This window comes from Oncorhynchus clarkii, chromosome 33, assembly GCF_045791955.1.
Source record: "Oncorhynchus clarkii lewisi isolate Uvic-CL-2024 chromosome 33, UVic_Ocla_1.0, whole genome shotgun sequence".
NCBI lineage: Eukaryota > Metazoa > Chordata > Actinopteri > Salmoniformes > Salmonidae > Oncorhynchus > Oncorhynchus clarkii.
The window spans coordinates 3,925,237-3,951,415 of record NC_092179.1 but is presented as its reverse complement, the minus strand read 5'-3'; the positions used below and the strand labels follow the sequence as shown (position 1 = coordinate 3,951,415).

General features: G+C 41.2%; 1 protein-coding gene across 4 annotated transcripts in view; it reads left to right on the top strand.

Annotated features, from left to right (window-relative positions):
- LOC139392710 (elastin b) overlaps nt 1-26,179 on the top strand; it is a 65,647-nt gene that overhangs the window by 23,058 nt on the left and 16,410 nt on the right. For 2 of the 4 annotated variants that reach the window (XM_071140907.1, XM_071140906.1), the window contains exons 14-32: nt 1,725-1,787; nt 4,760-4,810; nt 5,062-5,478; nt 5,889-5,915; nt 8,493-8,903; nt 9,416-9,448; nt 9,578-9,925; nt 12,479-12,511; nt 12,634-12,930; nt 13,224-13,310; nt 13,465-13,494; nt 13,681-13,833; nt 14,029-14,067; nt 14,239-14,334; nt 14,526-14,636; nt 18,267-18,329; nt 18,508-18,582; nt 18,683-18,715; nt 24,131-24,190. In XM_071140907.1, the coding sequence (XP_070997008.1) occupies nt 1,725-1,787; nt 4,760-4,810; nt 5,062-5,478; nt 5,889-5,915; nt 8,493-8,903; nt 9,416-9,448; nt 9,578-9,925; nt 12,479-12,511; nt 12,634-12,930; nt 13,224-13,310; nt 13,465-13,494; nt 13,681-13,833; nt 14,029-14,067; nt 14,239-14,334; nt 14,526-14,636; nt 18,267-18,329; nt 18,508-18,582; nt 18,683-18,715; nt 24,131-24,190 (2,427 nt within the window). The remainder of the gene's footprint in view (nt 1-1,724; nt 1,788-4,759; nt 4,811-5,061; nt 5,479-5,888; nt 5,916-8,492; nt 8,904-9,415; nt 9,449-9,577; nt 9,926-12,478; nt 12,512-12,633; nt 12,931-13,223; nt 13,311-13,464; nt 13,495-13,680; nt 13,834-14,028; nt 14,068-14,238; nt 14,335-14,525; nt 14,637-18,266; nt 18,330-18,507; nt 18,583-18,682; nt 18,716-24,130; nt 24,191-26,179) is intronic. The other 2 variants (XM_071140909.1, XM_071140908.1) reach the window with 2 other exon arrangements.

Below are 26,179 nucleotides of genomic sequence, written 5' to 3'. Positions count from 1 at the left end.
CCTGGCACCATCCCTATGGTGATGCATGGTGATGGCAGCATCATGCTTTGGGATGTCTTTCAGCGGCAGGGACTGGGAGACTAGTCAGGATCGAGGGAAAGATGAATGGAGCAAAGTATGGAGAGATCCTTGATGAAAACCTGCTCCAGAGTGCTCAGGACCTCTCTGAACATCTCTGAAGAGACCTGGAAATAGCCGTGCAGCAACTCTCCCTATCCAACCTGACAGAGCTTGAGAGGATCTGCAGAGTTGAATGGGAGAAACTCCCCAAATACAGGTGTGCCAAGCTTGTAGCGTCATACCCAAGAAGACTCAAGGCTGTAATCGTTGCCATAGCTGCTTCAATAAAGTACTGAGTAAAAGGTCTGAATACTTATGTAAATGTGAATATTTCAGTTTTTTTTTAAATAAATTTGCAAACATTTCTAAAAACCTGTTTTTGCTTGTCATTATGTGGTATTGTGTGTAGATTGATGAGGGGGAGAAACTATTTAATCAATTTTAGAATAAGGCTGTAATGTAACAAAATGTGGAAAAAGTCAAGGGGTCTGAACATTTTCCAAATGCATTGTATATGTGTATAAAAGTAGTAAACATTTTTAGTTTTTGTTTAAAACATTTGCTGTTTGTTTTAGTTGTTTCAGATTATTTTCTGCCCAACAGAAATTTATGGTAAATAATGTGTCATTCTGGAGTCACTTGATTACGGATAGTCCTGATGAATTGTGAATAATGATGAGTGAGAAAGTTACAGATGCACAATTTCATGTGTCTAACCTTCTCACTATACATTATTTACCATTAATTTGTACACAAAATGTTGGGCACAAAATAATCTGAAACGCAACCAAAGCAAACAGCAAATGCGTCCAACAAATTTGTAAAATCACAAACTTGATGTTGCGTGCTATGAATATGGGACCAAATACTTAATTTTTTACTACTTTAATACACATAAGTGAATTTGTCCCCATAGTTTTCGTCCCCTAAAATGCAGGGACTATGTACAAAAAGTGCTGTAATTTCTAAATGTTCCACCTGCTATGGATGAAAATACCCTCAAATTAAGATTGACAGTCTGAACCTTCTGAACCTTGACAGTCTGAAAGTGCTGGAGTACAATACTTTTGTAGCTCACTGTATGTACTCTATATAAACACTCACCTTGTGCATTAATATACAGGTAACTGGCAAAATAAAGGAAACACTGAGTAAATAAGGAACACAAAGTATATTGAAAGCATGTGCTTCCACACAGGTGTGATTCCTGAGCTAATTAAGCAATTAACATCCCATCATGCGTAAGATCATTTATAAAAATTCCCCGTTGCCCATTATTTTGTCTACCATGGCTAGAAGAAGAGATTTTGAAAGAGGAGTCTCTAAGGAGCATAAGCGTGTGTGTGTCTCAGTTACCAGATCTCAACCGAATTGAGCACATATGGAAGATTCTGGAACGGCACCTGACACAGCGTTTTCAACCACCATCAATCAACAAAACATAAAATTATGGAAATTCTCGTGAAAGAATGGTCACATCCCTCCAATAGAATTCAGACACTTGTAGAATCAAATCCAAGATGCATTGAAGCTGTTCTGGCAGCTCGTAGTGGCCCAACACCCTATTAAGACACTTTATGTTGGTGTTTCCTTTATTTTAGCAGTTACATGTACATTAATATAGAAATAAATACATTGTACATAGTGTATATTTTTCTCCTCAGGTGGCCGAGGCAGTTTAAATGGAGTGTTCCGTGGATATCCCCTCATATCACCTAAATCTGGAGGTACTGGACACTCAGCCTGGTCTCATAAACTAGACATAGTAAACATAAATTCGGGACACTCAAATTTGTATGATATGTTATGTTTTGTATGAGACTTAATGAAAGTAGCGTGATTGGTCGGAGTGGATGGGTGGGCATATAACGCAAACGTCTATCAACCCAAAAGTTGCAAGTTCGAATCTCGTTACGGACAACTTTAGCATTTTAGCTAATTAGCAAGTTTTCAAATATTTAGCATGTTAGCTAACCCTTTTAGCTAACCCTAACCTTAACCCTTTTAGCTAACCCTAACCCTTTAACCTAACTCCTAAACTTTACCCTAACCCCTAGCCTAGTTAATGTTAGCCAGCTAGCTAATGTTAGCCACCTAGCACCTAGCTAGAATTCAAAACATATCATAAGTTTAGCAAATTCGTAACATATAGTATGTTTTAGAAATGTGTAAGTTATTGTACAATTGCAGATTCATAATATTTACTGCTCAAAAAAATAAAGGGAACACTTAAACAACACAATGTAACTCCAAGTCAATCACACTTCTGTGAAATCAAACTGTCCACTTAGGAAGCAACACTGATTGACAATAAATTTCACATGCTGTTGTGCAAATGGAATAGACAACAGGTGGAAATTATAGGCAATTAGCAAGACACCCCCAATAAAGGAGTGGTTCTGCAGGTGGGGACCACAGACCACTTCTCAGTTCCTATGCTTCCTGGCTGATGTTTTGGTCACTTTTGAATGCTGGCGGTGCTTTCACTCTAGTGGTAGCATGAGACGGAGTCTACAACCCACACAAGTGGCTCAGGTGGTGCAGCTCATCCAGGATGGCACATCAATGCGAGCTGTGGCAAAAAGGTTTGCTGTGTGTGTCAGCGTAGTGTCCAGAGCATGGAGACACTACCAGGAGACAGGCCAGTACATCAGGAGACGTGGAGGAGGCCGTAGGAGGGCAACAACCCAGCAGCAGGACCGCTACCTCCGCCTTGTGCAAGGAGGAGCAGGAGGAGCACTGCTAGAGCCCTGCAAAATGACCTCCAGCAGGCCACAAATGTGCATGTGTCTGCTCAAACGGTCAGAAACAGACTCCATGAGGGTGGTATGAGGGCCCGACCTCCACAGGTGGGGGTTGTGCTTACAGCCCAACACCGTGCAGGATGTTTTTAATTTGCCAGAGAACACCAAGATTGGCAAATTTGCCACTGGCGCCCTGTGCTCTTCACAGATGAAAGCAGGTTCACACTGAGCACATGTGACAGACGTGACAGTCTGGAGACGCCGTGGAGAACATTCTGCTGCCTGCAACATCCTCCAGCATGACCTGTTTGGCGGTGGGTCAGTCATGGTGTGGGGTGGCATTTCTTTGGGGGGCCGCACAGCCCTCCATGTGCTCGCCAGAGGTAGCCTGACTGCCATTAGGTACCGAGATGAGATCCTCAGACCCCTTGTGAGACCATATGCTGGTGCGGTTGGCCCTGGGTTCCTCCTAATGCAAGACAATGCTAGACCTCATGTGGCTGGAGTGTGTCAGCAGTTCCTGCAAGAGGAAGGCATTGATGCTATGGACTGGCCCGCCCGTTCCCCAGACCTGAATCCAATTGAGCACATCTGGGACATCATGTCTCGCTCCATCCACCAGTCGTTGCACCACGACTGTCCAGGAGTTGGCGGATGCTTTAGTCCAGGTCTGGGAGGAGATCCCTCAGGAGACCATCCGCCACCTCATCAGGAGCATGCCCAGGCGTTGTAGGGAGGTCATACAGGCATGTGGAGGCCACACACACTGAGCCTCATTTTGACTTGTTTTAAGGACATTACATCAAAGTTGGATCAACCTGTAGTGTGGTTTTCCACTTTAATTTTGAGTGTGACTCCAAATCCAGACCTCCATGGGTTGATAAATTTGATTTCCATTGATAATTTTAGTGTGATTTTGTTGTCAGCACATTCAACTATGTAAAGAAAAAAGTATTTAATAAGAATATTTCATTCATTCAGATCTAGGATGTGTTATTTTAGTGTTCCCTTTATTTTTTTGAGCAGTGTATTACGAATTGCAATTCGAAACATATCATACGAAATAGGTGATGGACAACAACAAATTTTACAGAGTTACAGTTCATATAAAGAAATCAGTCGATTTAAATAAATTCATTAGGCCCTAATCAATAGATTTCACATGACTGGGCAGGGGCACAGCCATGGGAGCCAGGCCCACTCACTAGGCAGCCAGGCCCAGCCAATCAGAATGAGTTTTTCCCTACAAAACAGCTTTATTACAGACAGAAATACTCAGTTGGGTGGCTGGTCTCAGACAATGCCACAGGTGAAGAAGCCGGATGTGGACATCCTGGGCTGGTGTGGTTACACATAGTCTGCATTTGTGAGGCCGGTTGAACGTACTGCCAAATTCTGTAAAATTACGTTAGAGGTGGCTTATGGTAGAGAAATTAACATTAAATTATCTGGCAAATGCTCTGGTGGATATTCTTGCAGTCAGCATGCCAATTGCATGCTTCCTCAAAATTTGTGACATTGGTGGCATTGTGTTGTAACAAAACTATACATTTTAGTGGCCTTCTATTGTCAACAGCACAAGGTGCACCAACGTAATGATCATGCTGTTTAATCAGCTCCTTTATGTGCCACACCTGTCAGGTGGATGGAATTATCTTGGCAAAGGATCACTAACAGGGATGTAAACAAATTTGACAGAAATGAGCTTTTTGTGCAAATGAAACATTTCTGAGATATTTTGTTTCAGCTCATGGAACATGGGACCAACACTTGACATTTTGTTCAGTATAAATTGAGTGTCCCGTATTTACGTACGAAATGCTCTGAGACCAGGTTGGGACACTATAAAACTACTACAACAATCCACAATCCATATCTATTATCCTGCTATTTCTCTTCCTTTTCTTATTTCATTCCTCCTCTTTGTCCTCTTTGTTCTTCTCTTCCATTTTTAGGGGCTGGGGGCAAATCAGCTAATTCCCAGGCCAAGCTTGCTGCTAAATATGGTAAGACTGAATTCATAATTAATCCTTCAGGAAGGTGGTAGTTGGTAGGTTTACGGTAAGACTATATGAACTAGTCCTTAGGAAGATGGTAAGTGTACGTTTGGTGACATAACAGGTTGTATTACCCAGGTATTGAATGATTCAGGTGTTTGTAGTCTGGGGGATTCAGGTGTTTGGTGTGGAGAGGCTCAGGTGTTTGGTGGTTCAGTGTGAATTGGAGTCAAAGATGAGAATTGTCTAACCCTGGACAGCTGGAGGTGTACTTCGTCAAGGGGGCATGTCGGGAGCAGGAGGAGTACCTAGCGGTGTACCTGGAGCAGGTGGGGTCCCTGGTTATGGAGTTGGAGCTGGAGGTGTACTTCGTCAAGGGGGCATGGCCGGAGCAGGAGGCGTACCTAGCGGCGTACCTGGAGCAGATGGGGTCCCTGGTTATGGAGTTGGAGCTGGTGGTGTACCTGGTTACGGAGGTGGAGCAGGAGGCATACCTGGATTCGGAGGCGTAGCCAGAGCAGGAGGCGTACCTGGTTACGGGGGCGGAGCCGGACCAGGAGGCGTACCTGGGGCAGGGGGCGTCCCTGGCTCAGGTGGGTATGGATACCCAGGGGGTTACCCAGGTGGAGGGCGGTACCCAGGGGCTGGCCTAGGTGTAGGAGGTGCCTACCCCGGAGGTGAGTTAGAGACATAAAGGAAAAGAAAGGAGAATACTTGCTGCCAAGTTTTTAAATACTCCTAGCTGTTTTGATGTTGCAAAATTTTGACCATATTGACCTAAACATTGAATCTGGTCCTCAACTAACTCTAAGAGCATCTAAACAGTGTGTGGGGGCATTCTCCTATCTTTCCACATGATATCTTACATATCATACACGTGTAGAATGTGCTAGATCTGTGTACACTCACTCCTACCACCCAGCAGGTCCCTCCACCTGCTACCTCCCATCCTACACTCTGCATGGCTATGCATTTGGCGTTTGAAATACAAAAGGAGTTCACTTAAATATTCTTATTTTTTGAAGGATAAGTTTTTTCATCTGATGCCAATGTTAATTTTAGTTTCTTGCATCCCTCTATTTTACAGGAGCTGGATCTAAGGCAGCCAAATATGGTGAGAGTTTGCTTCAAAACCAAGAGCACATAACTATGATTTATTTAAGGTAACTGTCTGCATCCTATTCAGTTTTGGGTAAGCTACTCTGAAAAAATAGTTTACCAAGCTACCAATTACTTCACACTGGAAGACGTTAAGCTACACTAAAGCTACCCTTAAGAAAAGTATAGTTTACTTAGCTAAAATTACTTTGGAAAAGTAGTTCACGACATCCAAACTACTTTGGGAAAAATTATCATATCTAAATCTGATATGTCAGACTACAAATTGCAAGAATAGATCACTCTGGAGTCAGATGTTAACAGAATGGGTAATTTAGCCTATTAAACGCAAACTTACCCATATTATTATTATTACTACTTTTATTATTATATATACAGTTGAAGTTGGAAGTTTACATACACCTTAGCCAAATACATTTAAACTCAGTTTTTCACAATTCCTGCCATTTAATCGTAGGAAAAATTAGTTAGGATCACCACTTTATTTTAAGAATGTGAAATGTCAGAATAATAGTAGAGAGAAAATTTATTTCAGCTTTTATTTCTTTCATCACATTCCCAGTGGGTCAGAAGTTTACATACACTCAATTAGTATTTTGTCGCATTGCCTTTAAATTGTTTAACTTGGGTCAAACGTTTCGGGTAGCCGTCCACAAGCTTCCCACAATAAGTTGGGTGAATTCTGGCCCATTCCTCCTTACAGAACTGGTGTAACTGAGTCAGGTTTGTAGGCTTCCTTGCTCACACACGCTTTTCCAGTTCTGCACACTAATTTTCTGTAGGATTGAGGTCAGGGCTTTGTGATGGCCACTCCAATTCCTTGACTTTGTTGTCCTTAAGCCATTTTGCCACAACTTTTAAAGTATTCATGGTGTCAATCGCCATTTGGAAGACCCATTTGAGACCAAGCTTTAACTTCCTGACTGATGTCTTGAGATGTTGCTTCAATATATCCACATCATTTTCCTGCCTCTGTCACGCGGGACTAGGTGGGTGAAGGAATCAGGCGCAGAGAGTTCCACTGGGGAAAAGTGCTCATTAATACGGCACACAAAAATGACAAGCCCAATAACACAGGGTGCAGACAACAAAGTGACTACCCAAAAACACAGGGTCCCAAGTCCAGAAAATATAACTACCTCTACCTAAAACGCACACATGTAACATAAAGACAATCCCGCACAAAACAAGGGCGGGTACACGTACTTAAAATAGGGAAGCTCATTAAGCCATACAACAGAACACAGGTGAAACTAATAAGACAAAACAAACAGACGACCGAAAAAGGGATTGTGGCGGCTAATAGGACGGTGACGACGAGGCAGGGGAGCCAACTTCGGCGGAAGTCGTGACAACCTATTGATGACATCTATTTTGTGAAGTGCCCCAGTCTCTCCTGCAGCTAAGCACCCCCACAACATGATGCTGGCACCACCGTGCTTCACGGTTGGGATGGTGTTCTCCGGCTTGCAAGCATCCCGCTTTTTCCTCCAAACATAAGGATGGTTATTAAGGCCAAACGGTTCTATTTTTGTTTCATCAGACCAGAGGACATTTCTCCAAAAAATACGATCTTTGTCCCCATTTGCAGTTGCAAACCGTAGTCTGGCTTTTTTATGGTGGTTTTGGAGCAGTGGCTTATGTCGATATAGAACTAGTTTTACTGTGGATATAGATACTTTTGTACTTGTCTCCTTCAGCATCTTAACAAGGTCCTTTGCTGTTGTTCTGGGATTGATTTGCTCTTTTCGCACCAAAGTACGTTCATCTCTAGGAGACAGAATGCGTCTCCTTCCTGAGTGGTATGACGGCTGCGTGGTCCCAGGGTGTTTATACTTGCGAACTATTGTTTGTACAGATGAACGTGTACCTTCAGGCATTTGGAAATTGCTCCCAAGAATGAACCATACTTGTGGAGGTCTACAATTATTTTCTCTGAGGTCTTGGCTGATTTCTTTTCATTTTTGCATGATGTCAAGCAAAGAGGCACTGAGTGTGAAGGTAGGCCTTGAAATACATGCACAGGTACACCTCCAATTGACTCAAAATATGTCAATTATCAGAAGCTTCTAAAGCCATGACATAATTTTCTGATATTTTCCAGGCTGTTTATAGGCTCAGTCAACTTAGTGTATGTAAACTTCTGACCCACTGGAATTGTGATACAGTGAATTATAAGTGAAATAATATGTCTGTAAACAATTGTTGGAAAAATTACTTGTGTCATGCACAAAGTAGATGTCCTAACCGACTTTGTAAACTTCCGACTTCAACTGTATAATATATATATACAGTATATATATATAATAGTGTGTAGTTGGGTACACCACTGCATGGCAAAAAAAAAAGTTATTAACTTCTGAAAACAATACCTAGACTTGAATTTTGTTGAACTACCACCAAGCTACTGCAACGTGGAATTAAATAACTAGTTGAACTACCACCAAGCTACTGCAAAATGCAGTTAAATTACTAGTTTAACTACATGTAGTTCACTACTCCCCAACACTGGTCCTCTAATTGTTGAGGTATAAGCACTCTTCATACAAGACCATTGCCTCCCTTTCTCCAGGTCAGGGTGGAGCAGGCACTGGAGCTGGTGGTGGGCTCAGCCAGGGAGTGCCTGCATCTGGGATTGGAACAGGAAGACTGCCTGGTGGGGCTGGAGGGGAACCAGGAGGCGGTTACAGGCCTGGCGGTAGCTTCGGTCCTGGAGGTGGAGTTGGACCAGGTGGGGCCAGTTATGGACCAGGTGGGGCCGGCTATGGACCAGGTGGAGCTGGACCTGGTGGCTATGGACCAGGTAGTGCTGGAAGTTTTGGAACAGGTGGAGGGGTTGGACCAGGTGGTGCCGGGGAAGGACATGGTGGAGCTGGCTATGGACCAGGTGGAGGAGTTGGTGGAGTGCCTGGTGGTGGACACAGACCTGGAGGTGGTTTACCTGGTAGTGGTGCTGGTTACGGACCTGGTGCTGGTGTTGGAGGTACATTAAACCAGTGGGTCAAAAAATCGAATATGATTTGTCACAAGCTTCGTAAACAGGTGTTGGCTAACAATGAAATGCTTAATTACAGGCCCTTCCCAATAATGCAGAGAGAAAAATAGAAAAATAATAACACAAGGAATAAATACACAATGAGTAACAATAACTTGGCTATATAGATGGGGTACCAATACCAAGTCGATGTGCAGGGGTTCGAGGTAAATGAGGTAGATATATTTATTTAACTACATTTCAACAGGGAAGTCATATTGATACTAAAGTCTCTTTTACAAATGAGCCCTGCACCATACAAAACAAGTGTATCAATAGACAAGTATGGATAAACATAAATATACACATTAAATAGACATTCAGTCAAAGAACCAGGTGAAGCTGGGGAAGGACAAGGAACTGGAGCTGGAGGCATAATTGTATTCCTGTTCAGTGACAAGAATAATCTGTAAAAGAGAAAACAGGATGTGTATTTAATTCAAAAATGTGCTCCTTTACAGGATATGATGCAAATGCCAAAGCTCGTAAATATGGTGAGTAAATCCAATATCCTTGTCTTTTGTAAAGTTGAAAGTTCCGTTTTGAAATATTTATGTGTATGCATACTGTACCAGCTGGTATAATACTTTAATAGAGAGGTAAATCAATGTCTCCACTGACAGGTATGCTAAGTGGTGTCCTTGGGACCCCAGGAGGAGGACAGGCAGCCAGCCTGGGAGGAGTACCAGGAGGGGGAGCAGGGACTGGAGTAGGCCAGGGTGGAGTGCCTGGATCTGGGCTTGGTGGTGGTGGAGGTGTCCCTGGTGGTTATGGTCCTGGAGCTGGATTTGGGCCTGGCCGTGGAACCGGTGGTGGTTATGGACCAGGAGTGGGTGCTGGGACTGGACTTGGCCAGGGAGCAGGGCCTGGAGCTGGGCTTGGTGCTGGTGGAGTGCCTGGTGGTGGATACAGACCCGGTGGTGGTTTACCTGGTAGTGGTGCTGGTTACGGACCTGGTGCTGGTGTTGGAGGTACATTAAACCAGTGGGTCAAAAAATCTAATATGATTTGTCACATTCTTCGTAAACAGGTGTAGGCTAAAAATGAAATGCTTAATTACAGGCCCTTACCAATAATGCAGAGAGAAAAACAGAAAAACAATAACAAGTTATTTATTGCAAGTTATTTAACCCTGTGAACGGGGTTGATAACTTGTAGTTATAAATCGTAACAGTAAAGAGAGGTAAGTTGGAAGCTTGTTGAGCAGGGCTTTATAAACAAAAAGAGCGTAATGATGTGATCTACTGTACGTGACTTTCACCTTTAATCGTCCAGCCAACCTTTGGTAAAGAATGCAGTGATCAGTAATACAACTGTCTACTGTGATAAAACGAAGGGTACACCAAAGGGTTTAAGAGTAGTGGCAGCTGCACTTTGATAAATAGTATCACCATAATCAAGAACAGCTAGAAAGGTTGACAGCACAATCTGCTTCCTACTGACTAGAGAGATGCAATATCTGTCTCTGTAAAAAAAAAGCCCACTTTTAATCTTAGCTTCTCATTCATATGTTTTTTTTTATGTTAAATCACTGTCAATCAACACACCAAGGTATTTGTATGCAGGGACTTGTTTGATTTATAGAACCATCCGATGATAAATGAAGATGTAATCCAGCAGAGACAATTTTAGGGGAAGTTCAAAACAGCATTTATTTAGTTTGCCCGTATTAAGCACAAGCTTTAAAATAGAAGTCATGGATTACAGGCAACATTCACACTGAGCTACATTCGCACAGACCCTGCTTGTCTGGTCTGTGAGGTTTGGTGAGTGGCCCTATCTTGGCAGGTTTGTTGTGGTGCAATATTCTTTCCATTTTTTAATAATGGATTTAATGTTGCTCCGTGGGTTGTTCAAAGTTCCGGATCTTTTTTTATAACTCAACCCTGATCTGTACTTCTCCACAACTTTGTCCCTAATCTGTTTGGAGAGCTACTTGGTCTTCATGGTGCCGATTGCTTGGTGGTGCACCTTGCTTATTTCTATTGCAGACTCTGGGTTCTTTTAGAACAGGTGTATATATACTGATATCATGTGACACTTAGATTGCAGACAGGTGGACTTTATTTAACTAATTATGTGACTTCTGAAGGTAATTGGTTGCACCAGATCTTATTTAGGGGCTTCATAGCAAAGGGAGTGAACATATGCACGCACCACTTTTCAGTTGTTTCTTTCTTTGCACAAGTCATTTTTTTCACTTCACCAATTTTGAATATTTTGTGTATGTCCATTACATGAAATCCAAATAAAAATAAATTATAATTACAGTTTGTAATGCAACAAAATAGGAAAAACACAAAGGGGGATGAATACTGTTGTGGTAATTTCCTGTATTACTAAATGAGGAGAGTTACAAACCACACACCAGTCAGAGTTGTACTTAAACTTAATATTTTAATAATATGACCTTCACCATAGCCCTGTGACTCTCAGATCAATTCAGTGTCTATAAATGAATTCTGAGAGTGCTTACAAAAGAATACTTCATATTTTATAGCCAAGATACACCCCTCTCAACTCACAATGACGAACCACAGATCTTAGGAACTTCACAAAGGGCCTTTTACTTGAAAGAGGAGTATACCATAGCCAGATAGCATTAACTATAAATTATCGTTCAGTTTGGTCTCTTAGACGAGGTTCTACTTCTCGTTCTTGGTACTTCATATTACCAAAACATTACCTCATCCAATGGCATATATCAATTGTCAATTCTAGATACCCCCATCTCAAATACACCCCATCCTGGACAAGAGTGAGGAGGAGGAGGAGAGTGAGCCTCCAGGTCATATACTAGGTCAAGAGAAGGGCAACATCAGAGGGGACATACAATGGTTCCAGACACTGCCATACTCCTCCCCCAATGGGAAAAGAGAGGGAGTGACTGGAGTACAGACATTATGGAGCCCTTCACATGGTTTCACAGATATATTCATTATGAAGACAATGTTCAAACCTGACTTCTCCCTTTCTGATATTCTACCTATTACCAGACATGTAAAAGACAAGCCTGACCTCTCCCCTCTCTGGGCCCCAAGGGACTTTTCCCTAGAGGAGAGGAAAATGCAACTGCCAACAGTATAGTCCAAAATAAGACATTCTAATGACAAGTATAAAGTAAATAAAACATCTTATTTATCTATGTTACCTAACTAATTCTGATTCAGCTACAACAATACTTTTGCAAGGCACTGTATAGGTAGAGGTAAAGTGACGAGGCAACAGGATAGATAATAAGCAGCAGCAGCTGCATGTGATGAGAGTTAGTGCAAAAAGGGTCCGGGTAGCTAATTGGTTAACTATTTAGCAGTCTTTTGGCTAGAAGCTGTTCAGAGTAATGTTGGTTCCAGACTTGGTGCATCGGTACCGCTTGTCGTGCGGTAGCAGAGAGATAAGTCTATGACTTGGGTAGCTGGACTCTTCAACCATTTTTAGGGCCTTCCTCTGACACTGCCTGGTATAGGACCAACGAAGTGTCTCCCATCATTAAAATGTCTCCCATCATGTGCTCTGTCTCACAGGATATCCTGCTGGGGCTAAGTCTCTGAAATACGGTAATCATTATTTTCTCTTTGTGGAGAGTATTTATGTTAAAATCCTTGAAACAAAACAATATGGCTGCCATATTTATGTTGTCTAACCCTAACCTTTGACCCCTCCCGTGTTGTCCTGCCAGGTCCAGGAGGAGGTGGAGGAGCTCCGGGTGGAGGCCTTGGTGGGCGATTCGGTGCCCCGGGAGGAGGTCTGCCAGGAGGAGGCTACGGACCAGGGGCAGGAGGCGCCTTAGGAGCAGGAGAAGCAGGAGCAGGAGGAAGAGTGCCTGGGGGTGGATACGGGACCGGAGCTGGGCCTGGTGCAGGAACAGGGCCTGGAGCTGGGTACGGTCAGGGAGCAGGAGGAGTCCCTGGAGGAGGCTATGAAGCTAGGGTGAGAGCAGGAGGACTACCTGGGGCCGGATATGGACCTGGAAGAGGTTAGTCAACAGCAGAGCCAGGGGTTCCCTAGGGCAGGTTGGGATATAGGGGCAATTTACAAAGTTTGTTTGTTGAGAATATGTTCTCAATGATTTACCTGGTTAAATAAAGGCAACTAATAATAGTTGGACTTGGGGGGATTGTTTGATTGGGAATCCTTGTTGTGTATTCCAGGGAAAACATTGTTTGTTGGGCTTCAAGCTTCCTACTAAATGGCATTGGTTGGCCAGTTTTTTTCTGTTGGTTTTGAGTTCAACATTCTGTAGTGAAAAGAGTCGCTATGATTCTACAGGATATGGAACCGGATCAAAAGCTGCTAAATATGGACAAGTTGCTGGTGGGGCCGGTGGGGCCCTTGGAGGAGGAGCTGGACAAGGATGTGAGTTTATTTGTCTTGTCAGTCTGGTCGTACGTTGTTCAAGGAAACCAATATGGTAATTTGGGTGAACTATCCCTTTAAGGGAATATAAAGTTGAATCGATGTCCAGAAAATGTCTAACTTTGATCTGGGGGATTACCTCTTACTTCCATAGTCGGAGGGGTACCAGGTGGCTATGGACCAGGTGAGAAAATATTGCCTATTATTTAGCACCAATGTCGACTTTGCCTCTCAAAGCTACTTATTGCACTACCACAATTTAAGTAACAGCTGAAAATGTTACATATAATCACACTGCAACACCACATTCTAGCTAAACAGATGATACAATATCATCACATCCCTATATTAACACACTCTGTATACAAAGGTGGCTTCGGAGCCGGACCAGGTGGCTTCGGAGCCGGACCAGGTGGCTTTGGAGCCGGACCAGGTGGCTATGGACCCGGGGGCGGAGCAGGATCAGGAGGGGTGCCAGGTGGGCTTCCAGGAGGGTACAGCGGTTCTCCCTGGGGGAAAAGGGGTAAGTGTGAGGAGAGCTGAGAGGGTGGAGAGGATATAGATGGGTTAGTTTGAGTCATTTCACTGACCTTTACTTTACATAGAAGACAAGTTGGTAAGTACATGAAATGTACAGAGAAAGACCAATGAGTAAGTGTATTGTATCAGTATGTTCTGATGTCTGACACTGGTCTCTGTGTTTGGTTGGGATCTGCAGGCTACGGTACTGGATCTGAATTTAAGGCAGACAAATACGGTGAGAATAGGTTTTGTTTTCCAGAATACTGCACTGTTGCATTCAAGTGAAGCCGTTCCCAGAGCTAAACCGGCACCCATTACCCCTACTATACCTTGCTGCTGCATTTCCCATCATCTCTCAGATGGAAAGATGCAGACATATGAACTGCCTTCATGTTTATTTTTCTAGGACCAGGTGGGGCAGGAGGGGCCCTTGGTGCTGGGGCAGCTGGAGGTGCAGGGGCTGGGACAGGGGCTGGGACCGGAGCTGGGACAGGTGCTGGAGGTAAGGTCAAGTTGGTACTGTTAGGGATAGAGTCTAGGAAGGGACAGATCTTATGGTTTATATGTTTTGCAGGTGTGCCTAGTGGAGCCGGAAGCAAACCTGATAAATACGATGAGGGTCCATTCTTTGTTATCCGGTCTAATGATGACGAGGAGGAGGATGTTGGATGACTTATTTCTATTTTTACTTAGGAGGTGCAGGACCTACACCTGGCCCTGGCACAAGAGCAGGAGGAGATGGCACTGTGACAGGAGCCGGAGGAGACAGGACAGGCGCAGGAGGAGCAGGCACAGGAGCAGGAGGTAGCTTACACAATCAGTTATTGGTCAAAGTTTGAGTTAACTTCACTTCAATTCTTTATGGGTCAAAGTTTGAGTCGACTTCATTTCAATTCATTTCAACTGAATAATCCTGTTTGAACTGGTTCTGGCATCTATTCATCTCTCTTTACCTGCTGCATGCCCTTACAAAAAAAAACAGGCTTCTGGCAAACAGTTGTGGCAATAATATTTTCACTAAACTGTTGTGCCAAATTTGCGACGACGTGAACATCTGGCAAACAATTCTGGGAAACTTGTGGAGAACACGGTTTGTTGCAAATTTGTTTCAAACTCATTCTGAATATGCAAATTAGATGAGGTTTTTGATGACTTCACATTGAAATGTCTTATTTACATAAAACCAATCACACATAGCTTAAAATGAACTTGTTTTTCATAGAGTAAACTAAACAACATGTATTGAATGTCTTAACATATACAAATAAATCCAAACAAATTCTTATCTATCCTACAATTAAAGCATAATGCCAAGTGTTACAATATTACCCTTGAAATCATCAGCATGTTAATGAAAAAAAGAGCAAAGACTGAATATTTCCCAAATAAATTGTTTATTTAATGCTTTCACATTGCTACAACATTTACATGAGAGAAATGTGAACACTATAGGGATGTTAGCTTTAGGACAGTATATAACTGAGCAATGAGCTTTCAACCAATGGGTTTAAAATAGAATAAACCAAATTTAAACAATTAAAACAACAAAAACAAAATCAAACCCAGGTCAGAACTATTGCATTTTTTGAGTGAACTTTGGAGTCCTTCATCCAAAGCTTGTTGAATGCATGCACTGGAACATGAGAACACAAAACAAAAACAAAATGAAGATAGAAAACCTAGTACCTAAACATTTAATATTTGTGCATCTTAAGAGGTAGACTCACCAGCTAATGGGTGGGTTAGGCTTTGGAAAAACTGGTTGAGCTGTAACAAAGTTGCCTTGATGTTGCTTTTCTTCTAACTAAAACAGATATTCTATATATTTTTCAGCAAGGAAACAATGTTTCTGCCTTGTATAAATGATATATAGACAAACGATGTAGCTAGCATAAAGTGGGACTTAGGCCTACTAAATCTTAAATGTGTGGCTAAATCGTTCCTATACAAGATTTTTCTCCAGCCAAGCCTCAACACAATTGATTCAAACGAATTAACTAATTACGATCTTCAATCTAGACTGCATTCGGACATCATGATGAAGAGCCAGATGTCTACTAGCTGTCTCTTATTCCTGATTTGGGTGTATAAGGCTTGTGTGGAAGAAAAGCAACATACAATTGAGTTATGCCTAATATGGCTATGTATATTATTTTTCCAAAATTAATTGTATTTGAGTTACATCAAGGTAATGTATGGAAGAAGTCTTGATTTGGTGCACACATATTTCGCTTTCCTCCGTTTGAAAGCTTCAATCTGTCTTTTTGCCTGGTAACTGATTGCTTCTAGAAAGAGAGAGAGCTCCTAGTATAAAGTAATGAAAGATCCAATTGTTACAAAGAATGAATGAGTTGGCGTTTGAGAACAATACATGCATTTTCTTACCTTATCAAGCTTGAAGACGATACACATATTTATCAATAAAAAAAAGTCTTAGTGTACCACAAAAATCTTTCCAAGGTGTTGATGCATCCTCTTCCCAATGCAGCCTCTTCCAACACCATGAGTAGGGAAAAAAGGGTATCCATCCGCAAAAGATGTCAACTCAAATAGTTGCTACCTTAGTTGTTGTGCTAGCTAATAAACATGCTAACCTTACTGAACAGTGACGCTACCATATTGACATGTATATTGGTATTTAAAGACAGCAACGTCTTCATCTAAAAATATGTCTTTAAGATATCAATCGAATCATTAGTTAGCTAGTTATAATAGCCAACTTTAGCAAGCTAAGCTAGCTAGCTAAGCGCTAGCCATTTACCCAGTAACAAAATGTGCTTCCCTCTATACCATAAAAACATGACAATTCTAACCAGGCATCAAATACCTAGCGAGTTTTAGGTTTATTAGGACAATTTATGAACAAGTTATCCGGCACAACTTTGGTAGAAAGCTAGTTTACAAGGTTTCCAATTCCAATATATTTTTCTTCTATGGTTCTAAATATGGCTGCCACAAGAATTTCGGCAGAAAAAAAACCTCTGATGAACTGTTTGCCATTAAACATTTGCATATTTCTAGCAACATTTTTTGGCACACTATTTACAGTGAACAAAAATATAAACGTAAATGTAAAATATTGGTCCAATGTTTCATCAGCTAACATTTTTAAGATCACAGAAATTTTCCAGATGCACAAAAAGCTTATTTCTTTCAGATGTTGTGCACAAATTTGTTTACATCCCTGTTAGTGAGCATTTCTCATTTGCCAAGATAATCCACCCATCTGACAGATGTGGTATATCAAGAAGCTGATTAAACACCATGATTATTACACAGGTGCACCTTCTGCTGGGGACACAACACAATGCTACAGGTTTCTCAAGTTTTGAGAGAGCGTGCAATTGGCATGCTGACTACAGGAATATCCACCATAGCTGTTTCCAGAAAATGTCATGTTAATTTCTCTATCATAAGCCGTCTACAATGTTGTTTTAGAGAATTTGGCAGTATATCCAACCAGCCTCACATCCGCAGAACACGTGTATGGCATCGTGTAGGCGAGCGGTTTTCTGATATCCATGTTGGGAACAGAGTGGCCCATGGTGGCGGAGGGGTTATGGTATGGGCAGGCATAAGCTACGGACAATGAACACAATTGCATTTTATCTAATACTTGGTAAAGTCAAAGTACTATTTGGGATGTTACCTAGGTTTATGTGGACAGGGGTAACTGTATTGGAGGTACTCTGGATGGTGCCTCCATGGAATTTAGATATTTACATTTGGTCTGTTAGAGCATGTTTTCATTAACAGTTACAGTAAATACGTGGTTACACATGCCATAACTTTGCAATGGATGTTTAAATAATATCTAGGATGTCCAGTATAAACACTTTTCTCCCTTTTTGTTTGCTATGTCACACTGGAATGTCACTGCATGTGTCATATTCATCCCATTAATATTTGAAACTTTCCCAGTTTTCATAGTACAGGTAACTGCCAAAATAATGAAAACACTTGAGTAAATGAGGAATGCAAGTATTCCACACAGGTGTGGTTCTTGAGTCAATTCAGCAATGAGCATCCCATCATATATAAAAATGCTGTGTAGGCTATTATTTTGGCTACCATGGCTATACCCCCATAGGATGACAATGCCCCAATTCACAGGGCATGAGTAGTCACTAAATGATTTGATCATCATCAAAACGATGTAAACCATATGCCATGGCTGTCTCAGTCACCAGACCTCAACCCAATTAAACACTTATGGGAGATTCTAGAGTGGTGCCTGAGACAGTTTTCCAACACCATCAACAAAATTATGGAATTTCTCATGGAAGAATGGTGTTGGATCCCTCCAATACAGTTCCAGACACTAATCTATGCCAAAGTGCATTGAAGCTGTTCTGGCCCAACGCCCTATTAATATGCTTTATGTTGCTGTTTCCTCTATTTTGGCAGTTACCTATAGTTACTTTGTTCCACCAGGTGAGCCTGGTGGTGCCGGTGGGGTTCTAGAAGGATCTGGAAGTTCTGGTGGCCCAGGAGATGGTGGGTGTGGTGGGATAGGCCAAATCCTATTGCTGAAACCATTCATTGATTCTGGCCAATCAAGATTTAGCCATTGACTTCAATAAGTGCAACAGTGGTTTTAGAGAAGAAGCCATAAACTAAGGTGATGTTTTTGACTTTATATAATTCTTATAACACCTTTATCATCTCATGACAGGCACCGGCGTCACAGCTGGTGCTGTTGGAGGAGGGGTGGGAGACACAGGAATCCCTAGCATTGGAGGAAAACCAGGTATTTCTGATAACTACCTGATCAAACATCCCTAGTCCCAGTCTTGGGCTTTAGTTGTATGTGTGAACACATGCATTTCTATTTCTTTTCTGTTTAACAGATCAATCGGGGCTCGGGGGGACAGCAATCCCAGGTGTGTTCATCTGATCTTTTAGAGAGAATGTAATAGGTCTCTTCTGCATCTGTTAATGAGCACTGTTTGTGTTAAAGTTACCTTTGCTTCATCCTCAACATCACTGCATCCTCTCTTCAACCTCATTGGCAATGCTGTGTGCGCAAAGTACCAGTAGTTGGTTTTTGTCTGGCTTCATGTGCACACATATGATACCAGATATGCTGTAGAACACAAAAGGGGTGCGTGCCAAATGGCTCCCTATTCCCTGTATAGTGCAATACTTTTGACCAGGGCCCGACAAGGGCTCTGGTCAAAGTAGTGCCTGGTCAAAAGTAGTGAATTATGTTGGGAATAGGGTGCGGAAAGCACACAAAGTATTCTGGTATCATATGTGTGCACATGAAGCCAAAAAACAACTACTGGTACTTTGCACACACAGCACTGCCAATGAGATTGCAGAGAGGATGCAGTGATGTTGAGGATGAGGACCATAGTCATTGTTCTCTGTTGTCTCTTTTGGCAACAGGCATCGCTATTATCATTAGTGACACAGCCCCTGATTCACCCAGTAAGGCAATATGCATCTCGCTCTCACCCTTTCTCACCTCTCTTCGCTTCCAACTCACACATCAGCTCTCAACCCTTTTCATGCTAACTTTTATCACTATAATGTAACAGATGCACAGTACATAGTATTGTTTCACTTCTAAAATGTCTGTTTCCATTTGGTTCCGTAGGTGGAATTGCAGTGCCAGAAAGTAAGTGATTTAAGAATCTGACGTTATCTAAACGTATAATATGCTAATCCTGAATTCAATAAGGTGTGGTTTCATTGGCCAACATCTGAAATTATTGTGTCTTATACAGCTGGAGTTGTTCAACCCAGTGGTGAGTCTGTGGTGCATTGATATTATCTTGATGTCTGTGTCACCATTACATGAAGTCTAATACTATCTTTCATGTCTTGTCTTATACAGCTGGGGCTGGAGTTGGTGAGTATCAGTTGTCTTTGTGTTAATTGTGATATCAATATACATATGTAATAACAGCCTTTTAATTATTGATATCTGTTGCATGCATACGTGACTTAAGGTATTCTTTCTCTTTCTTTCTCTCTCTCTTTATTTGTCTTTCACTCCATCCGGCTTCCTCTCTCTCTTGCTCTAACTCACCCCCCCCCCCCTCCCCCTCCCCCTCCCCCTCCAACTCACCACCCCCTCCTCTCCCACTATCACTCTCTTGAGCTGCAGATGGGGTAGGAGTTCCCTCTGGAGGTGAGAAATAGAATAACAACATATTTGTAAACTAACACCATACCCTTATGTCTACGTGCCTATTTTTTCCTTCTGTGGTCTGCACTTGGATCACGTGGTCTGTCTTTCTACAGAGGACTCAGGAGCTGGTGTTGAGCACCAGAGCCAGTCTGGTGCTGGTAAGTGACTTTCAGACCCCTGATGTTCCAAATACTTTTAGACTTTTACTCAAGTGTATTTTACTGGATGACTTTCACTTTTTTTTTCTTTTTTTAACTTTCTATTAAGTTATCTACTTTACTCAAGTATGACAATTTTCTACTTTTTCCACCACTGTGTGTGTGTGTGTGTGTCTGTATATAGATATCTATGGACATGATGCTCGTCTAGCATACTGTCTAATATACAAAGAGAAAAGGTGTAGTTTTAACTAAATAAGTCTGTTTGATCCAGTCGAATTGGCTGTTTGAAACTGAATGTAGATTATTTGTCTTTCTACAACACTCAGAAGACATGGGAGGAGCATGAAAGTACCTCTAGAGTGATGACCTCATTGACAACAGGTTCATCTCTTTCAACCTATGGTCTCTTCATCAGGTTCCGCTGGTTCTGGGTCAGGTTCATCTGGTGATGCGATTGGTGTGGGGTTTGGTTCTGGTACTGGTGTTGGTGCGGGCACTGGTATTGTCGGGCTGGGCGATGGTGGTATTGGGTTGGGTATCGGTATCGGCTCTGGTGGTAAAGCTGGAGGTAATGAAGGCTCTGTGCCTTGACAGGCCAGTACCGTATGTGACTGGAACCTGGTCATAACATGCCATGATATTGACATTAGTATATGACTGAACATTGTCATAACATGTCAGTACAGTGCAGTATATGACTGGAGCTTACCATAACATGTCAGTCGAGTTTGTGACTGGAGGTTACCATAACATGTCAGTCCAGTACAGAATGTGACTGGAGCTTACCATAACATGTCAGTCGAGTTTGTGACTGGAGCTTACCATAACATGTCAGTCGAGTTTGTGACTGGAGGTTACCATAACATGTCAGTCCAGTACACAATGTGACTGGAGCTTACCATAACATGTCAGTCCAGTACAGAATGTGACTGGAGCTTGCCATAACATGTCAGTCCAGTACAGTTTGTGACTGGAGCTTGCCATAACATGTCAGGCCAGTACAGTTTGTGACTGGAGCTTACCATAACATGTCAGTCCAGTGCAGTATGTGACTAGAGCTTACCATAACATGCCAGGCCAGTACAGTATGTGACTGGGGCTAACCATAACATGTTTATGCAGAACAGTATGTGACATTCATGTAGATATGCCTGAACTTGGCAGTATTCGCCACTAATAGCTTCAAGAAGGAAACAAGCTGCTTGGTTCACTGATGGTCTGCTTGTTTGTACGGTTTTACTACTACTAATAATAATACATTGCCAGTGCAAAGATAAGCCCTTTTATAATCAAATATTTCTGCTTACATAATTAATCATTCATTTTCCAGATGCTCATCATTGTTCAAGATAAGAGTTAAAAGTGATGTCTCAAACACTTAGTTCAGGACTTTAACCTGGTTATTGTTGTGATCTAACCCTGCCTGGTCTAGGGCTAATGCAGGTACAATTTCTGGATTATTCTATTACTGCATGGCTGTCTCAGCCATTTGGAATTGTAAAACCAAAGTACTTTCCTCTTGCACCGAAAACGAATCAACAATCTGATTCTCCATGACAAATATGAGCGTACTGTAACTAACTTGCTTTAAGCAGTTGTTATTTTGTAAACAAATTAAACAATAACAATGTACCTGTACAACGTAACCACCAATACTTATTAACATATATTAGAAACAAATTAATCCTAGTCTATATATGTGCAAGTGTCTGAATTACCTCCAGTTATAATCTAAACACTGTCCCCACTGGCCTACACACAATACTCCATAATGTCAACGTGGATTTATGTTTTTTGACATTGTTATAAATTAAAAACTGATATCGAGTCAATAATTATTCAACTATTTTGTTATTGCAAGCCTAAATAAGTTAAGAGTAAAAATGTGCTTAACAAGTCACATAAAAGTAGCAATAATAGTTTTTAACATGATTTTTAAAATGACTACCTCATCTCTGTAAGATCTCTGACGAGCAGTGAAATTCAAACACAGATTCAACCACAAAGACTAGAGAGCTATTCCAATGCCTCGCAAAGAATGGCACCTAATTGGGACATGGGTAAAAATATTGCGTATCCTTTTGAGCATGGTATAGTTATTAATTACACTTTGGATGGTGTACCAACCCAGTTACTACAGATATAGGAAAACTTCTTAACTCAGTTGCTGGAGAGGAAGGAAACTGCTCAGGGATTTTACCATGAGGCCAATGGTGACTTTAAGAAGAGATAGAGTTTAATGGCTGTGATAGGAGAAAACTGAGCATAGATTAGCAACATTGTAGTTACTCCACAACACTAACCTAAATGACATAGTGAACAGAAGGCAGACTGTACAGAATAAAATATTCCAAAACATGCATCCTGTTTGCAACAAGGCACTGAAGTAATAACGATAAAAATGTGGCAAAGTAATTCACTTTTTTTCCTGAATACAAAGTGTTATGTTTGGGGCAAATCCAAAACATATTACTGAGTGTAACGGTTTTCTTCCGTTGAAGGAGAGGAGGACCAAAATGCAGCGTGGTTAGTATTCAACATCTTTAATATAGATGATAAACGAGAACACTACAAAATACAAAATAATCGAAACAGTCCTATCTGGTGCAATGACACAAAGACAGAAGACAACCACCCACAAAACCCAACACAAAACAGGCTACCTAAATATGGTTCCCAATCAGAGACAATGACTAACACCTTCCTCTGATTAAGAACCATATCAGGCTAAACATAGAAATAGACAAACAAGACATAGAATGCCTACTCAGCTCACGCCCTGACCAACACTAAAACAAAGAAAACACAAAAGAACTATGGTCAGAACGGGACACTGAGTATCACTCTACATATTTTCAAGCTAGTGGTGGATGCATCTGTAACGAGTTTCTTCTTCCTCTTCTGAGGAGGAGTAAGAGATATCGGACTAATATGCAGCGTGGTAAGTGTCCATAACGATACTTTATTTACATGAACACTAAACTACAAAATAACAACGTGAAATACCGAAACAAACTAAACAGTCCCGTGTGGCACAAACACTGACACGGAAAATAATCCTCCACAACTCAAAAGTGAAACCAGGCTACCTAAGTATGGTTCTCAATCAGGGACAACGATTGACAGCTGCCTCTAATTGAGAACCATACCAGGCCAAACACAGAAAACCCCAAAAAAGAACATAGACAACCCACCCAACTCACGCCCTGACCATACTAAAACAAAGACATAACAAAAGAACGAAGGTCAGAACGTGACAGCATCATGTTATGGGTATATGCTTGTAATCGTTAAGGATTGGGGAGTTTTCTGGAAAAAAGAAAGGAAATGGAGCTAAGCACAGGCAAGATCCTAGAGAAAAACCTGGTTCAGTCTGCTTTCTACCAGACACTGGGAGATTAATTCACTTTTCACAATAACACAAAACACAAGGCCAAATCTACACTGGAGTTTCTTACCAAGAAGATAGTGAATGTTCCTGAGTGGCCGAGTTACAGTTTTGACTTAAATCTACTTGAAAATCTATGGCAAGACCTGAAAATGGTTGTCTAGCAATAATGAACAACCAATATGACAGAGCTTAAATATTTTTGAAAAGAATAACGGTAAAAGTTGCACAATCCAGGGGTAGAAAGAGGCATACCCAAAAAGACACAGCTGTAATCACTGCCAAAGGTGCTTCTACAAAGTATTGACTCAGGGTTGTGAATACTTATGTAAAAGAGATACATTTGCAAAAATGTCTTAAAACATGCTTTCACTTTGTCATTATGGGGTATTGTGTGTACATGGGTGAGATTGAAAAAACTTTTTTTAATCCATTTTAAATTCAGATTGTAACAAAACCGAAATGTGGAATAAGTGAATTGGTTTGAATACTTTCTGAAGGTACTGTAGATGCCAAATCAAGCTCCACCCCTATAGCCTTCAGTAGTGCTTGACTAACAGTTATGCTATGTGTACAGGTAATGTCATTTTAAGTCCTTTATCTTCATTAGGTCCGGAAACAGGCATCGGTATTGGTGCCGGCGGAAAACCCTCTAAAGAAAGACAAGCAGGTGATGGTTTCATCGTGTACATGATTTCACCAAAATAATCTCCCGTAAAACTTAAAACATGAAATATCAGCTAACACTGTCTGAATAAAACTGTTAAAAGAAAGGTTATTAAACCTCTTACTTCTACCCCTTCCTTTTTCGAAAATTCTGTTAAAAATCGCGCAACTTTTCAGCGTCCTGCTACTCATGCCAGGAATATAGTATATGCATATGATTAGTATGTGTGGATAGAAAACACTCTGAAGTTTATAAAACTGGTTAAATCATGGCTGTGACTATAACAGATCGTGTGTTTCATTGAAAAACGCAAGAAAAACTGCTCTCTGAAAGCAAAAAATAATTTCCATAAGTCACTTCCACCAGTTGTTAAAAGAGAACAGAATTTAATGGCAATCTGCCTGCAATTCATACAAATTCCGCACGATGGCGCCATTGTCCTAATTTTCAATTGAATTAATTGTTGGAAAATCCTTCTATCTGAACTCCATTTTCCCAGTCTTCACCCGGATGCAGTTGAGGGAGATATCAGATGGCATTGTTTTTGAAGTGAAGACCTATTGAAGAGACATCGCCCTGTAATCATTTTGATAGATTATAAACGTTTACTAATACCTAAAGTTGGATTACAAAAGGATTTCGAAGTGTTTTGTGAAAGTTTATCGTCGACTTTTTTAATTTTAAAAAATTACGCAGCGTTTAAAAACGATGATTTTTTCTGAATGACACAACTTCCATACAAAGCTATTTTGGGTATATATGGACCGATTTAAACGAAAAAAAGACCCAATAGTGATGTTTATGGGGCATATAGGAGTGCCAAGAAAGAAGCTTGTCTAAGGTAATGAATGTTTTATATGTTATTTCTGCGTTTTGGGTAGCGCCGGCTATCGCAAAATCTGTTGTTTACGTGTCGAGCTGGCATTTTGGGGGGTGCATGCTATCAGATAATAGCTTCTGATGCTTTCGCCGAAAAGCATTTTAAAAATCTGACTTGCTGGCTAGGTTCACAACGAGTGTAGCTTTAATTCAATACCCTGCTTGTGAATTTTGATCAAAGATTGAGTTGTAACGAGTACATTTAGCATTTAGCGTAGCGCATTTGCATTTCCAGGGGCATACTTGAGACGTCTGCGTCTCAAGTATGGTCAAGAAGTTAAAACTTCTTAGGGCTAAAATCCCGTTAACGGGATCGATATGACAACAGCCAGTGAAATGCAGGGTGCCAAATTCAAAACAACAGAAATCTCATAATTAAAATTCCTCAAACATACAAGTATCTTATACCATTTTAAAGCTAATCTTGTTGTTAATCCCACCACAGTGTCCGATTTCAAATAGGCTTTACAGCGAAAGCACCACAAACGATTATGTTAGGTCACCGCCAAGTCACAGAAAATTTTTCCAGCCAAAGATAGGAGTCACAAAAAGCACACATAGAGATACAATGAATCACTAACCTTTGATGATCTTCATCAGATGACACTCATAGGACTTCATGTTACACAATATATGTATGTTTTGTTCGATAAAGTGCATATTAATATCCAGAAATCTGTTTACATTGGCATGTTATGTTCAATAGTTCCAAAACATGCAGTGATTTTGCAGAGAGCCACATCAATTCACAGAAATACTCATAATAAACATTGATGAAAGATACAACTATTACACATGGCTCTTTAGATAAACTTCTCCTTAATGCAACTGCTGTGTCAGATTTCAAAAAACCTTTACGGAAAAAGCATACCATGCAATAATCTGAGTACGGCGCTCAGAGACCAAACAGCCAAAGAAATATCGCCATGTTGGGTAGTCAACATTAGTCAGAAATAGCATTATAAATATTCACTTACCTTTGATGATCTTCATCAGAATGCACTCCCAGGAATCCCAGTTCCACAATGAATGTTTGTTTTGTTCGATAACGTCCATCATTTATGTCCAAATTCCTCCTTGTTTTTAGCACGTTCAGCCCAGTAATTCAAATTC